The sequence below is a fragment of the Haplochromis burtoni genome, unplaced genomic scaffold (assembly GCF_018398535.1).
Source record: "Haplochromis burtoni strain Fernald_Lab_line unplaced genomic scaffold, NCSU_Asbu1 Contig_175, whole genome shotgun sequence".
NCBI lineage: Eukaryota > Metazoa > Chordata > Actinopteri > Cichliformes > Cichlidae > Haplochromis > Haplochromis burtoni.
In genome coordinates, this window is record NW_024582536.1 from 103,981 (window position 1) to 120,057 (window position 16,077).

General features: G+C 38.2%; 1 protein-coding gene across 1 annotated transcript in view; it reads left to right on the forward strand.

The window, feature by feature from the left end:
• The window catches only part of ranbp9 (RAN binding protein 9), a 26,543-nt gene that overhangs the window by 5,603 nt on the left and 4,863 nt on the right, over positions 1-16,077 (forward strand). The window contains exons 3-9 of the mRNA XM_005934068.3: positions 1,913-1,965; positions 5,239-5,406; positions 6,664-6,686; positions 10,148-10,332; positions 13,672-13,784; positions 14,268-14,376; positions 14,916-15,070. Coding sequence (XP_005934130.1) covers positions 1,913-1,965; positions 5,239-5,406; positions 6,664-6,686; positions 10,148-10,332; positions 13,672-13,784; positions 14,268-14,376; positions 14,916-15,070 — 806 coding nt within the window. The remainder of the gene's footprint in view (positions 1-1,912; positions 1,966-5,238; positions 5,407-6,663; positions 6,687-10,147; positions 10,333-13,671; positions 13,785-14,267; positions 14,377-14,915; positions 15,071-16,077) is intronic.

The window sequence follows — 16,077 nt, forward strand, 5'->3', positions numbered from 1 at the left end:
TATGACAGCTGGGATAGGCTCCAGCGCCCCCCGCGACCCTGAAAAGGATAAGCGGAAGCGAATGGATGGATGGATGGCATTAAACTTGTAGTGCCCTCGTGCTGTGCACTAATGCTCATGCAGCAATGCTAAGGCATGTGAGGTTGAGAAAATGAAAGAACAGCTTTTTCTGTTTTGTGGTTGTTTTTTGGTTTTTCCTCAGTCATGCCTGTGACACTCATTTATCATGACTGATGAACTTCTCATTGGGAATGATAAACCTTTTGTTGTTGTTTTTTTACAAAGTGAATAGTTGCTGAAAGTATAAAGTCCAAATAAGTGACAAGTCTAATCTGGGTTTACATGAGCCGTAATCCTGCAGCGTTTTGCCTTGTGGAGTGTAATTGTTGTTTGGTCCTATGAGAGTGGGAGGTTGAGATAAAGCAGTTCAGTTTCTCTTCTCTAGAAAGTCCTGATTTTTTTTTTTTTCCTCTTACATTGTTTTGTGTTCAATCAGAAATGATTTAAATTATGTCCTCCATTTAAATTCATTTTTATTCTCCTTTTGTTCTCCTTTGGGTCATGCCTAAATTTCTTAAAGGGTCTAAATGGCCATGTTTGGGAGCGTCTTTGTAAAACTTCCTAAATAATTTCATAAAAAATATTTAGGAAATTATTTTCTAACTGTTCAAGACTCCAGCCTGTAAACTGTAATGAATTCTTTGGATATCCATTATCTTAAAAGTCACACATCATCATGTTTAGGTACCACATGTCCTTTACATCAAAAAGGATTTTAGAAATTCGTACGAGAAGACGGCAAAATAATGAACATGATTAAAATATTCAAAGTGCCTCAGGTTCATTCGTAAGACATCAGGCATTCCCTGGTTGTTTGTAACCAGTTGGTCATGCTTGACCCCAGATAAGTAAAAAAGTGTTCACATTTAACTGAATTTCTATAATGGTGTTTGGAACACACAAGGCTAAATATGTGTTTCAGAAGTTCAAATGTTTAAAACATTTTCAGAAGTGGTTTTTAGAACATAGTTGGACTAGCAGCTTTGCTTTACATCTCAATTACTCTCACTCCAGCACTACAATCAGAGAGAAATGCATGCATCTCTACTAACTTGTGATTATTCTGCTGTTTTCATTATTTCAAGTAATAATTTTTGAATTCAAATATAAGAAATAGGATTTGGTAAATGATGGCTTTAAATGTGCCAGAAAAATACATCTAAATCTGTTTTCTTGGCTCAGAATGAGCCAATGGAGGGGGGGGAGGGTGTTCATACCGGAAAGGTAGATCTTTTTGGGGGAAACAAAATTATAATATGTTCATTTAAGTTAACAAAATGTGTATATTTAAAAAAAACAACTTCATTACATTGTGTGTGTTGAATATTCCTTTGTTTATAGCCTTTTTTGAGGATGCCAAATTTGTAGGGGTTTGCAATTTTTGCATAGATCAGCCATGCAATGAAAAAACTTGATATATAAATCAGTGGCAGCTTCATTCTCTTCATTACTAAATGAAATGTTCTATGTTTTCTTTCTTTCTTTCTTTTTTTTTTTTTAAACTTCAGATCTGGTGACTACATTTACAATCCCATGACATTGAATTGTAATAATTTCTGTTACTCATCAATAACCACATTAATGTTAGCTTTTGCCCTCATTGAACAATGTTATGGTAGCCCTTGTCATGAACTTAAATTATTAAAAAATAAATGACATTAACCTAATTAGACAGACACCATTTTGAAGAGATTACGTATGTGAGAAATTGGTGTTTACCGTGTTGAATGTAGCTTGACATGAGCCATGTCTGTCTGTGGTATGATTGACTTCAGCTTACATGTGTAAAATGGCTTCTTCAGTCTCTTTCTGCATAAACACACAGCTTAACTCTCGCCTGTCTGTCCTACAGGTACATGGGTATCGGCCTCTCAGCTCAGGGTGTAAACATGAACAGACTCCCTGGTAAGTTGACATATTTTGTGCATTTGTTGCTGCTGTCTTTTGGTGTCTTTATCTGTTATATTCTACACTAGATATGTCTGGGATTTCTGTGGGTGTCATCTTGTCTGAACATAACTACTAGAGATTAGATTTGGATAAACTGGTTGGAGCCGTGACTGAGTCTGTTCATTGTGGTTGTTAGTTTGAAAAAAAAAAAGAAAAGGAAAAACAAGTAATATAAAAAACACAATTCAGATCCTTACGTAGGCTTACTGGGAAATCTTCTATAAGGTCAACAAGGCTTTAACGTTTTAGTCAACCTGTTTTAGGATTATGTTGCTATACAAAGGCTTATAGAAAAATGAAATAAAATTGAAATTGGTTGCAACCAGCATGGAAAAATTGAAGCCAAGTTCCTATGTTGAGAATTGATACCTGTCAGGACAAGCCAAAGGGTTTATATCCAGAGATCTCAGTAACGTGTTGTGTAGCTCTTGAGTGAGGAGCAAGGATGAATACTCTACTGAGCTTTTATGTATAGTTCAGGCCAAGGTGTTGTGTCGGCATATCGAAAGTGGCTAAATGAAGATTTCTCGTTAGTTTGCTCATAGTGGCCTAAAGCATCTTAACTTTGATGAAACTGCCAAAAAGGATGTCATAAGAAATAAGTCTGTTAACTAATTATTTAAAAGCTCATAAATTATACAAAAGCAGACATTACCAACATAAACACCAGCCTATGAATAAACACGATCAGTAGCTGAAATTTTTATTTTATATTTGTAATTATTTATTTATATAAATATATTTTTCCTGTGAGGCTGTGGAGGACATGTTGCCCCCCCCTCGCTAACCTCACAGTTTTCTGCGAAGCACAGGCCTCTGGTGGGTGGAAAGTTTAAGATTATCACTGTGTAATCAGTATATCCTAAGGTGATGTTTGACCTTTGTCATGCTCCTTTCCAGTATTTTTTTTTTTTTCGTTGTCTGTTGATTACACAAGTGTTGTGCTTAAAAGCATTCTCAGTGTATGCACTCAATCATTAACTCGTATCCATGATTGTTGGAACAAGAACTTTTTTTTAAACATTTGTGCAACTAGGTGTAATAAAGTTGTTGTTTTGGATTTTTTTTTGAGCTGCTTCAATGTTTTAGTGAAGTCAGAAACCAACACATGAGGTAGTGAATGTTGATGGTACAATAAAATGTCATGAATATCATCATTAATTGGACGTTGCAGACGTCAACCCTACGCTCCCCTGAGGTTATCAGGCCAAACAGGAGCCCAGATACCCCACCACCAGTTTGAAAGCTGGACCCACCCAGGAGCTCCAGTCTCTTCACACAAAGATAACAGCAGGCCTAGTGCCAACCGCACAGTCTCAGCTGATGGATAGATGCTAATGAAAACTCAGTAATTGTGAAGAACTGATGCCAGAGTGCTGCTGAGTTGAGTACTGTCCTGCAGTGATGACTGTGGAAACGGCAGGATTAATCCTGCTGCTCGACAGTAACTCACTGGATCCTGCCACATGGTTTCTAATGTTAAAACAGCCCCAAAGTCCTGTGTGCTGCAGCAAAGGCTGCATCCCCTTAAGTCTCCCTGAGAAACAAGTACTGGGCAGACACAGAGTACTCCAGGTTTTAATACACACAGGTATTCTGTTCACATTAAACCTTTGCTCATCAGTAATTTTCTTTCTTCCATTTTATGCTCAATACAAAAAAATATTTATTTTCAGTGAAATAAGGGGCATCACATCAAAAATGGCCTGCAGTCTGCAGAAGGTTAAACAAAACAAAGAATTGAAGGTTAAAAATGCCACACAAAAATCTCCCAATTCTGGGAGTACATCCAGTTTTCTGGAAGAAACTGAATGAGCTATGTCTTTCTGCAGTCAGCATGAAAGCAACAGCAAGCTGTTCCACTGATTGAGAGTATGGATTCCCCAGGTTCAGTTCTCATAGTGTCCTTGAGCAAGGCATTGAATCTTGCAGGTTTGTGCTTGCTGGCTCACGGTACAGGGCTGTGGGTGAAGGTGTGGACACATACATCTGCCTTTTTTCTGTTTTAAGTGAGGATATTTCAGCTCTACTGCTCTCAGCACTGTGTGATTCTTGATCCAGGTCATGATATTACACCAGCGTTTACTGAAGCGTTGGAATTATGACGTCACATGTCTATTTTTAGACTTAACATGCGAATTTCTGGCCTAATAAAGTTTGATAGGGAAATGTCTGTAAATACTCACAAATGTTAGAGTTGGGTTTAACTTTCAGCAGATACGAAACATCTTGGTCCAGCTATTTTGTTGTTTGACAGCTTTTATTTCATGTCTTATTTGAGGAAATCTAATAATTAGATTAAAAAAGAAAAGAGTCAGCACTCAGAGAATCCCACTTGAAATCTGGGAGAACGCTGCCAAAGCAAAGATGAAAATCCTTTTATGACCATATTTTAGGGCATGTATTTAAATCAGACTTTACTGATGATTCTACACGTGTGACCATTAATATTGAAGTGTAATTTAAATAACACTTCGTAAATATGTTCCCAGAGGGATTTTAAGATTGCTGCTGAGTGGCAAGATTACTTCATAAAGGTTTTGACGCTGCCTCTCCGGTTTAATCACACTGCGTTCGAACCATTTTGGCGGCCTGCTCACAGCACTGTTGTCCTCCTCAGTAGCGTAGCTTTTGGTGTGATTTGTCACAAAACAAATTTTGAAAACATTATGTTGTGTTTTTTGATCTCCCGTGTCATCAGTGCCAGTATGCTTCTAGTTCAGTCATATTTACAATACTTATAGGGGCCACATTGTACTTCTGACCCTAGAGCTGAGTAATTTAAACTTACGTATTGCTTTAGGTTTTCTAAAAACAAATAAATAAGTAAATAAATACTGACATGTAGCACATGTAGGAGGAGCTCACTGTTTGTAACGCTGGCCCTTGGTGACAGGTAAAAGCTACAACATGTGAGGAGGTGTGTGTAAAGTTGTGTATAGGCTTTGCCTATAACTAACCCACAACTGTGTTCAACCATAAGTTTCTCTGTGTGACTAATCAGCTGCAAAGTATATCATTATTTTACAGCACTGTACCTTTTAATGTGGGTTTGTAGGAATATTCATATTGTGAGACTGACCATTATCATTCAGCCCTCCTATGGGCTGTGTGTGTCTGTCAGAGTTTGTCTCTGTGTTTCTGTGTTGAGTCTGAGATTCTAACAATTGCTGCGTTTTAACACTTTTTCACCTCATGTTCTCACACTTTTCATTTGCATCGCTGCAGGTTGGGACAAGCACTCTTATGGTTACCATGGAGATGACGGCCACTCCTTCTGCTCGTCTGGCACCGGGCAACCTTATGGACCCACGTTTACAACAGGCGATGTGATTGGCTGCTGTGTTAACCTCATCAACAACACCTGCTTCTACACAAAGAATGGCCACAGCCTAGGTACAGAAAATAATACCCAATAATGCTGCCATGCAGTGGTCTGTGTATTAAGTTGCAGAAGGACTGCAGTGTTTCCAATATATTTTTTATCAATGTTTAAACAGAGATGACATTTCTCTCAATAAGAGAGAGATGAGTAACAGTTTTGTTTTTTTTAAATAAATAGTTGGCAATCGCGCTTGTCCACTATATTTTTCCCACTGCTTGCCCACTTGTGTTTTGAAAGTTCAAGTGCTGCTAACCAGTTAGCTCCAGCTCTTCCTGTCTTATCTTTCCCCTAATGGCTGGCTCACTGGCCAGGTTTTTGTTGGACTGTAATATTATTCCCCTCCTTCCCCAAAAGGATCTCAGCCTGCAGCACCTTGAACTGCAGCTTTTGAAAGTAGTCTTGCTTCTGTCCTGTCGCGCTACTGTAAGCTGGATGGTTACTCTGACCAGAAGCTGCGGTAGATGGAGGATTGGCTCACTTATGTCCCTTTTATACCACGCTCACCAAAGCTTTGTAGTTGGAGACTTCCAAAGGAACTTTGATTACATTTGTGTAGTTATTTATTTCTCACAAAGGGATTGGAAAATTTAATATTTTCTGAGGAGAAACTTTGCCATGATGTAAGCTCATTCTACAAACACGGCTGTAATAGTTTCACAGAAGTTGTTACTGAGCCAAACACAAAACAAGAGGCCACTGCAGCAAGTCCAGCTTGTGATATATTGCTTTTTTTTTTAAAGTTTTGCATGTTTCTATGAATTGTCTTGTTGTTGTTGTTGTTGTTTTAAATAATCATTCTTTGTTAATTAAATGTCTCTGATGTTTTTTGCTCTTTTTTTGTTTTAAATTATTTTTTCTACTTTACTGCACAGCAAAGAAATGTTACAAAGCTCGATAGTAAAAGCAATGTAAACATATATTTATATGTATGTATGTTCTTCATAATATAAGCATCCAGCAAATCTGTCAAAAAGCTTTTAATGTGAAGGCTTTGCAATACTTTGTATAATTTAAAAATTACATCAAATTTGTATTTTTTAGATAATGCTTTAGTGATAATTTCCTTCATGATTAGAAGACCGGGTTCACAGTTAAATCTGTTGGGGAGACAGTCTTTCTCGCTTATGTGACATTTATGAACCGCAGCAAGATGACAGTAACCAGATTACCTCAGCACATGTAAACACACGAACTGTGGCCTCACGCTGTGTGCAGAAATGGAAAGTACTCTTGTTTTTCATGCTGACTGTTTCTCTCTTCCTCTGCAGGTATTGCCTTCACAGACCTACCAGTAAGTACTGAGATTTTCTTCACTCTTTGTTGTAAAGTAGTCTTTTCCATAATTAGCACAGCTGTAGGAGATGATGCTATTTATGGAAATTAAATGTGTCATTTCCTGCAGAATGTCCACTGCAGTCAAAATGTTTAATCATGCAAAATGGATTAGAGGCTGGAAAACTCGGGAGCTCCGAACACACCGTCAGCTTTTCTCAAACACTGTCAAACTGGAAGGCCTTTCTTCTTCTGTCACATCTGTAGTGATTGTGGTGTCTGTGTAACCTTTGGCTAAAGTTTCTTTGGCTTTATCCAACCATAAACAGACACTTGAGTGTTCTCTATTAAGAATTTATTATGTGTTTAAAGCAAATGAAGTGTACTTTCTGTATTTACGTTATGAAGTTCAGAGGTTCACATTTATTAGGAGGCTTTAACTCAAAGTTGTCAGGTATTTGACACAGTAAACTGCTTTATATAACACTTTTTGTACTATGGTTTCATTTTTTTTCCACAAATGGATGAACAGAGTTGCATTAGTAAAGCATCTAGTGCAGGTTGTAAGCCTTGAAATGTGGGGGAGAAAAGTAGAACATAGAAAAATTGAAAAACGGCAAAACAAAGCACAGTTTTTAAAAAATTATATAAATTGATATTAGCAGGAATATCTTTACTGTGTATAAAATGCTTCTTATGTGGCACTGATTTCATTATCTAATTGTTTTATTGGCTGGACCAAAAAAATTAAACTGAAGACTCCTAAATTTAAATCTCAGGGACGACTCTCAAAGTAGAAAGAAGCTTTTTAAAACAAAGTCAGCAAACTTTATAAGCTGTGTTTTTGTTGTTTTTTTTTTTTCCCTCACAGAGTTCACTCCTGGTGACAGTTAATTTGATAATGCTTCAAAGTAGCTGCTTAATAAATGTCCGAAGAAAGTATTTATAAAAAAAAAAAAAAAAAAAGTTTCTTTTAAGCTGCTGTAAACTTGCTGTTTGATCCAGATCTTCCATCAGAGTCATGCTGACACATTTTCCACTTTCATTTAGTGGGGAAAACAGCTTGAAAGTTTAAAAACTATTTACAGTGTATGAGCCAAATGCTCATGCTTCTTTTTTGTTTTAAAGGGGTTTTTTTCTTTCTACGATTTGCTGTGTATTGTGTCAGACAGAGGAGATAACTGTAATATTGCCATCTCAGGCACACAGCTGTGAGCACAGAAGCCCCAACCTCCTGCTGTTTAAAACTTCTGTTTGTAAGCAGCAGCGAACCACAAATGGTTTGCCCCAAAGGGGGAGGAGCTAAAATGTTTTGTTGCTTTTGTTTTGTTTGTTTTGCCTAAGGAGCTAAGGAGCTGCACCAAGAACGTCCAAGAGTATGGAGCTAGACTTGAGAATAATGGCCCACTTTTTCAAATGGAACCAGAGTTTTGAGTACTCCTTTGTTTCTTAACAAGGCGACACGGTCAGCTCCTATTCTTCGTTATGTGAACGACTCCCACACCCACTGGGTCTTGATTCCAGTGGGATTCATGCATACGTTACCAAAGTTGGGATGTTTAGGGAGACACTTGTTGCTTTGGTTGGTAGCAAATGAAAACGGGTGCCGGCTGTTATTGAAGAAGAAAAATAAGAGTCTTAGCTAAAACAATAATCCATTGAGCAGCCAAACAGACTTGGACGTGAGCCAGACATTCATGTTCCTCCAGAGCTGTGCAGTGAAGTGCGTCACCTCGACGCAGCTGACCTTTCTGGTTATTGAACCATGACAAAGACAACTGTGAGAGACACACACAGCTTTGTACTGTTGTTCTTATGTGGGCTGTTATCAGCGGTGTTATTCCCAACTCCTAGCCTAAATCGAACTCTAAAAAAGTTTAGTGTTTTGTAAAGTTTTTGTTGTTTGTCTTTTTTGTTCTTCTTTTTTTTTTACATTTTGGTATTTCGGTATTAATTTATTTTAAGGACACTTGCAGCGATCCAAACACAACACAGTGAATGTGCCTTGCCACCAGTCACCACTGCCTCTGATTAAACCAGAGCTCTGGTGATTGGTAGAATAGTAGAACAATGCATCCAGATATGCAAATCTTAAGTGTTTTTCATTTAGCTCTGTCTGATTACGGTCTGTCAAATCAGGGATTTATATTTAAAAAATAAAAAAAACTTTTTAAAACAGTTTTTGTTCCAAAGTCAGCAAACCTTTCAGTGGCTTTTTATCACAGATTCTGTACTTGCAGTTTTTATGGCTGTGTGATAAGTGAAATTTAACTCTGGTGCTGCTTCAAAATAAGTGCCCGGAGACATTTTAAAATGCCAGCTGAGTGAGACTTGTTTCTGGAAAGGCTTTGGCTGTGGTAATTGAGCTTCATTGCTTTCAGTGCTCCCGTACTTTTTACTTTTTATTCACCAGTACTCATGTATAGTGCTGTTGCTCATTAAATCATAATCAGAAATCATACAACAATTTGGATTATGTCATGTTGGAGTGTAGAGTCCTCCTTGTTTAACATCAGTAGTTTTCCAAAACTGTGTATTAGGGAGCTGCACTGTTAGCACGTGGGATTGCTGTTTCCTTGGTCTGAAAAACAAATGAGGTTTTTAATGAAGTTACAGGTAACAACAGGAATAAGCTGAAAAAGAAAATGAGAACTGCTGTTTAGTTTGGGTAGTATATCGGTAGATGTTGCCATAAGATATGCTCCATAGCATCAAATGAGTATTGAACAGCAGTCAAAGATGATCGGCAGAAAATAAACACAGCAACCTTTCAATGACCGAACACAGTTATATTATAATTAAATCATATTAATTGTTCCCCTTCACAGTTCAATATGCTTCAAATTGTAAGACAAAGAGTACCCACCAGTATTCCTTTATTATTTATGTCTTCAGTTGAAATTAATTTGCTCTAGGCTGAGTGCAGTACGTAGGACAGAGTCAATAAACAGGACTATGAAGTACTAGTAATGTATTGGAGGACAAACTAAAATAAAAAAATAAAAAAATCATAAAATGAAGTGAAATGCACAATAATCAAAAAGATCTTTGCTGGGTTGTTGACTGACAGAACATTTTTTTTAGTTCTGTCTATGAAGCAAAATTAATCAAAAGTCAAGTATTTGGAAGTGTCATCAATTCTGATGAAGTCAGTTCAGCAATCAGCTGATAGTCATATTATGGTCAGTGAGTGCGATAAGGCCCCCCCCCCTTTTTTTTTTTTTTTTTTTTTAAACGACGCTGTGAAAACAGGCTGAGCTCTCTGTTCAGAAGATGCACTGTCAGCATCCTACCACGTATGAGCTTTGTCAGCTACTAAAATCACATTTTAAGGCGTAATTGCAGACAAAAGCTTATTTCCTGAGATTTTCCGTTTTCCTGTTTTTACCCTTCATTGTTTCTTCCTGTTTTGATTAATTGTCCAGATTGCATTCCAGACTCCGTTTCCTCTATCACTCTTACCTCTCTTTATTGCTGCAGCCTAACTTGTACCCGACCGTGGGCCTTCAGACTCCAGGGGAGGTGGTGGATGCAAACTTCGGGCAGCACCCATTCGTGTTTGACATTGAAGACTACATGAGAGAATGGAGGACAAAAATTCAGGCCCAGATTGACCGCTTCCCCATCGGAGAGCGCGAGGGCGAGTGGCAGTCCATGATCCAGAAGTAAGAGAGTTAGAAGGCTCAAATTATTTGCATGTAGTTTAAGCTAAGTGCATTTATTTATTTATTTTTAACTGTGGAATATTAGACTTGCCATGCTTTGTTCACTTATGTCTGCCCAGTGATAAGGTGCCACGAGGATGACTTCTTAGGTTAAGAATAACCTAGAAATTGACTTCAGTCTGCTTCCCTCAGGAAAAAAAAATAGCTGCGAAAATTGTGGAAAACGAACTTTGCAGGAAATGAAAGATTTTGATATGTCCATTTTTAAAAAGCTGTTTTTTATTTTATTTTTTTATTTTGTATTTTGTATTTTTTCAGCCAGATGGTCTCCAAATAGATGTCCCTATTATGATTTCAGAAGTTTAAGTACAAGTAGGAGAAGTGAAAAGTTAATCTGTGGATATGTTTCCTATACCAAAGCTTTATCCATGTGATGTTACCACCACTTGGCTCCTAACGTGTGAGTGAGCCATGCTGAATGTTCCTGACATCTTCCACACATTAGAGCAAAAGGGGACTAACCTGACCTATTTAAGGCTCATGAGGAACAGTGTTATAATGTTCAGTTTCTTTGTTGTACACGATTGTCAAATCTCAAATTTTATCTGCAAATTTAACAATTTTATCAGGATACAGAATAGCAAGTCTTAATCAACAAATTTAATATCTGATACAAGTGATGATTTTATAGCCCACTGAAATAAAGACCATTTTGTTTAGCACAATCTTACTGGTTTGCTTATTAAAATCCATACATGCTTATGAATGTGTGGATTAAAGGACTTTCATGGTTAAGTACATTTATGTACAGATTTGACATCATATTTGGCACTTAAACTCTCACTTCTGCTTAACTGCTTGATGTAATGTGGCAGAGCTAGTTGTAGCAGACATGGAAAGCCATACGGAGAGTTATTACCAACATTACTCCACATTTCACAGCTGATTGGATTTTAACTAGACCATAAATGGTTGAAAGTGCTGGTTGTTTCAGTAGTACCAGCGGCATATTGACCAGATGGAGGAAAAGGGAGTATTTGACTTTGTGACCTCAAGGTATTCTTCTGCATAAAACCAGCTGCCTGCTTCTCCTAAGTTAATGCCTTTGCAGGGTCTAAGTACTGGCTATTTTTATGCACTTAAACACACACTGTTACACACTGTTGTTTCACAGATAAAGTTAATAAATAAATAAATAAATAAAGGTTGTAACATAAAACAACTCTTACTTCTGTTTTCCTGTTCAGCTAGCGATGTTGGTGTGGGTGCATGAATTACTTGTTCTAAGTATAAAGTTCCTCTTGGTTCAAATGGGTGTGAAAGTGTGTGTTTTACAAGTTGTATAGTCGCAGTTAACTGCTTATCTACTGACAGAGTTATGGTGACTGCAGTAGGTCTCACACAGTGTTCATGTCACACAGACACACACTCAGGCTTGTTATCTGACTGTTTTAGCAGTACAATCATTTACTAATTCATGCTTACGTGAACAGGAGACAGCTGACCAGAAATTTACATTCATGTTGGATCCAGAGCTTTTGATCAGTTATTGTAGACTGAACAGTGTTCATCTTGTATTGGCTAAATGAAAAAGTCTTAGAAGGATGCTGTAGGTGACAGGACTACTACTAACATGAAGAGCATCAAGGCCCCGATGGATTGTTCCTCATCGAAGAGCTGGAGCTGTGATTCAGAAGGGAAAGATGCAGGGCTTGGTTTCCCTTCAAGCTGTGGCCTGGCAGGATTAGCTCTCTGTTGCTATGATTACTTGTCCTGAATGCATTTAAACTCCATTTGATGGGGATTGGAGTTGGGGGTGGGAGTGAATAAAGGGACTTATTGCCTTTATCCAGATGTCGCCTCACAGGCAGGAATAGAACCAAGAAGTTTCTGATCTTACACCAGTGCAGTGTATTGTCTCTGTGGAACAATGGTAGCATGATGATCAGCCGGTGAGAGTGGCATTGTCTCGTCATATAACGGCCTGAAGCATGAAGTTTGGTTTAGCTCTGCTGCACTGAGGGAACTCGTCATCGACATAGTAATGGGGTGTTTGGGTTTAGCCGTGCCTCTAATTTGATTAATGAAAAGTCAGACACATACACTCAAAAAACATACCATGCTCATATTCATCTGCATATTTTTATTCTTGAACTCTGCCAGAGTAGCTTTGCATTATTCAAATTTCAAAATAATCCTTATGTATATTATCCTGGTCCTTGCAGTAGCACCTGGGAACTTTCTATTGTCTGCCCTGGATAAACAGAATTTGAGCAGTAGCTGAGCGTGGCTTCTGTGCCTCAGATGAGCACATAAGGATGTCCCCCCCCCCCCTTTTTTTTTTTTTTGACAGAGCTAAGAATTAATAATTTTAAAAAGAACTGTCCGAAACGAAGCATTCAGAGCAGTCTGAATCCTGAGCTTATGCCTCACAGGGATTTATTGGGCATACACTGACCTCATTTAAAATATTGTCCATGTTTAAAATGAGCACTGATCATTGTAACAAATTTATATCTGATGGACAATAAGAAAAACATAGCGGGTTACCTTTAAAGGGTCATTCTGGCTAATAAGACTTAAGTGTTTGTAATTTCAAGTTAGTCTTTCAGGTTTGTGGACATTAGAGAAGTAAAGAGTGATCAGATGAAGAAAGCGGAAAGGCCAACAGCTGAACACACTCGGAAGTGAAAAGAAAAGAAATATGAACTGACTTTCATTTGCGAGGCACAGTGTACAGACAGACTTCCTGTTTTAACTTGACACCCTCCCCTCACCCTTACCACAATGGTGTGCCCACAGCCCACAGTTTTCCTGCGCAGTGAGGGATTGTGACTGATTGTGACTTTACCACAAAAGGATCATTTTATTTCCTAGGCTGAGTTATTAACTTGGTGAGCAAAATTGTGACATGATAGAAAGAACGGATCAGAGAAAGCTACACAAATGAGACCAGCGTAGAGTTGAAGTTGTGTCTTGACAGTGAAAACAACAAAACAAACTCAACTTTAGTTTTGTATATAGTAGCTGTTTCAGCTTCAGACTGACAGCAGACTCTGTTGTGCTATTGCTGTGGTCCAAGTTCTGAAATACAAGCAGTAATCAGGCCAAAAATAAAACCTGCTTTATCTCACTTGTTGTGGTGCATCCCTGTTCAAAATCAACTCAGTCGAACCCGTTTTTTTTCTGTCCTGACAGAAAAGTTCAATTAATGTTACTTCTGCTGAGGCAACATTAACAAATAATGAAAGCAATAAAAACAATAAAAGCAGTGTTATTGTAGAAAATCTGCTTCTGCTTTGTCTGATCAGTGTATTTTGGTTTTTGTTGTCTCATCAGGATGGTGGCTTCTTACCTGGTGCACCACAGCTATTGTGCCACAGCTGAAGCCTTCGCCAAATCCACCGATCAGGCCGTGCATGAGGAGCTGGCCTCCATCAAAAACCGGCAGAGTGAGTGCTCCTATATTTCTATATCTATTTCTTACTCCCCATTTTTAAAGTTGACACTGTGCTGTTTTTGTAGATTTAAAAATCATAAAGGAAACAAAGTGGTTGGTATGGTTTCTCTCTGCGAGACACAGTCAGCCAGCATATGTTGATTTCTAATACTCTACAGTATACAGTTCTTGAATTTAAACATCAGTGTATATGATATACACATTTTCCCCATACAAACTGTACTTGAACAGGAGCCTGATGATCAGAAACCATAAGGGAGAAGTGACACAGTAACATTGGGTCGTTATAGGGCTTTTCTTTTTTGTTTTGTTTTTTTCAAAGATGCAACAATCTGAGTGCAACTACAGGCAGAGTTAAGCTAATGGAGCCCATCATAAAAAAGATGTTGGGATGACCCTCCCTTCTTACTGGAGGTGGAGGTTGTTAACGGTAGCATTCAAAACCTTCATGTGTGATTTCACTGTTGGTTTGTAGAGATCCAGAAGCTGGTGTTGTCGGGTAGAATGGGTGAAGCCATTGAGACCACCCAGCAGCTGTACCCCAACCTCTTGGAGAGGAACCCAGACCTTCTCTTCATGCTCAAGTAAGAACATGGTTGTATATAAAATGTATGTTTTACATGTTACACTTGTTTTATTTGTTTTATTTAGATGGATAACATTATTGGAAAAGTTAACAAAGCCATAATCTAAACCCTTTTATCTGTCACGCACCCTCACACAGCCTCACTATAGACAGTGAGTTATTCAATAATTATATTTAAAGGAAAGGGGATAAGATATCCCTTAAGATACGATAAGATTTCCTGCATTGCTTTGAAAATGGCTTCGCTCACTGCCCAACTTGGATGGAATCAAACATTCTGCCCCTTTTTTAATTCTCTAAGCTGAACGACTACTCTCTTTCACATATGTAGCTCTATACTTAAATACCAAGTTAAGTACTTTTTTTAAATTTGTCCTCCTGTCTTTACATCCCTTTCTTTATTTCCTCTATTTCCATCTGTTGTTGCTCTGTGTGCTTTTTCACCTTATTCCACCTCTTTATTTTCATACCATCCTTCCTAACCCTTCTGTTTTCCCCCCTTTTAATCTTTCCTCACCTCTTTCCATCTTTCCCCAGGGTGAGACAGTTCATAGAGATGGTGAACGGGACAGACAGCGAGGTGAGATGTCTGGGAGGTCGCAGCCCAAAGTCTCAGGACAGTTACCCCGGGTCACCCCGGCCCTTCAGCAGCCCCAGCCACAAAGCCAGCAGCTCCCAGCCCTACCTCACAGGTACAGTCCAACATTATTCACATCATCCACAGTGTGAAAACTTCACTTATCTTTGGGAAAAGGGAAAAAAATATTTCTTTCTTTCCCTGACCTGAGCACAAATATACATCAGCTTACAGACACCATCTCTACACCCATGTTTGAATCTGTGTCTGCAGCACAAACTAAAGCCCACCACATTTTTTTCATCTTGAATGAAAGATGTTCCTCTAAAAGCAAGGTGCAACAAAAATACAAAACAGTGTTTATATTACTATTTAATAGAAAAGAGTGGATCTCCTGAACCAGTTGTGAGTTGCTCTGCCGTACCCGGAGACCAGCTGATCACTTTCAGCTGTACCTCATTAGCATGTGTGGCAACTGACTTGTCTCTTCAGGAGCGTTAACTACACATTGCCGTGGTGTGATTGTTTCTTATGCCCTTTAAGCATCTGAAGCAGCATAAATACCTCATTGATTTTTCAATGAAATAAAATGGGATGGGTAACAGGCTGTGAATGCATTTCTCTTCTTTGTAATGGTGAAGCCAATAAACTGCCAGTGAAGCCTTTTTCTCCCTCTCTCCCTTTTTCTTCTTTTTTTAGTTGCAGTAATAAATGTTAAATATTTATAATTTATTGGCTCCAACTCAACACATTCTGCTCACATTTGCCGGCAGCATTTGTGCAAAGCACACAATAAAAAACTGAACAAATGACTATTAACACCACTGCCAGTTAGTGCTGTGGAGCTCTTTAATGACAAGATAAGGGGGGGAAATACTATATAAAATTAGACTATTGGCTTTCTGTTTTTGTTTTTTACAGCTTTGTCCTGTCACTTTATATTGTGACTTGTTAGAGAGAGTGATACAAGATCATGTAAACTTTTGCTATTGTGGAGAAGATGTTTCACAATTAAAAAAACTGTAGCTTAATGTGAGTGTCAATTCTATAAATGCTATAAACAGTTTAGCGCAACTTATCCATAGATAGATAAGGAAGGAGTGATGAATGATTTAAATGTAT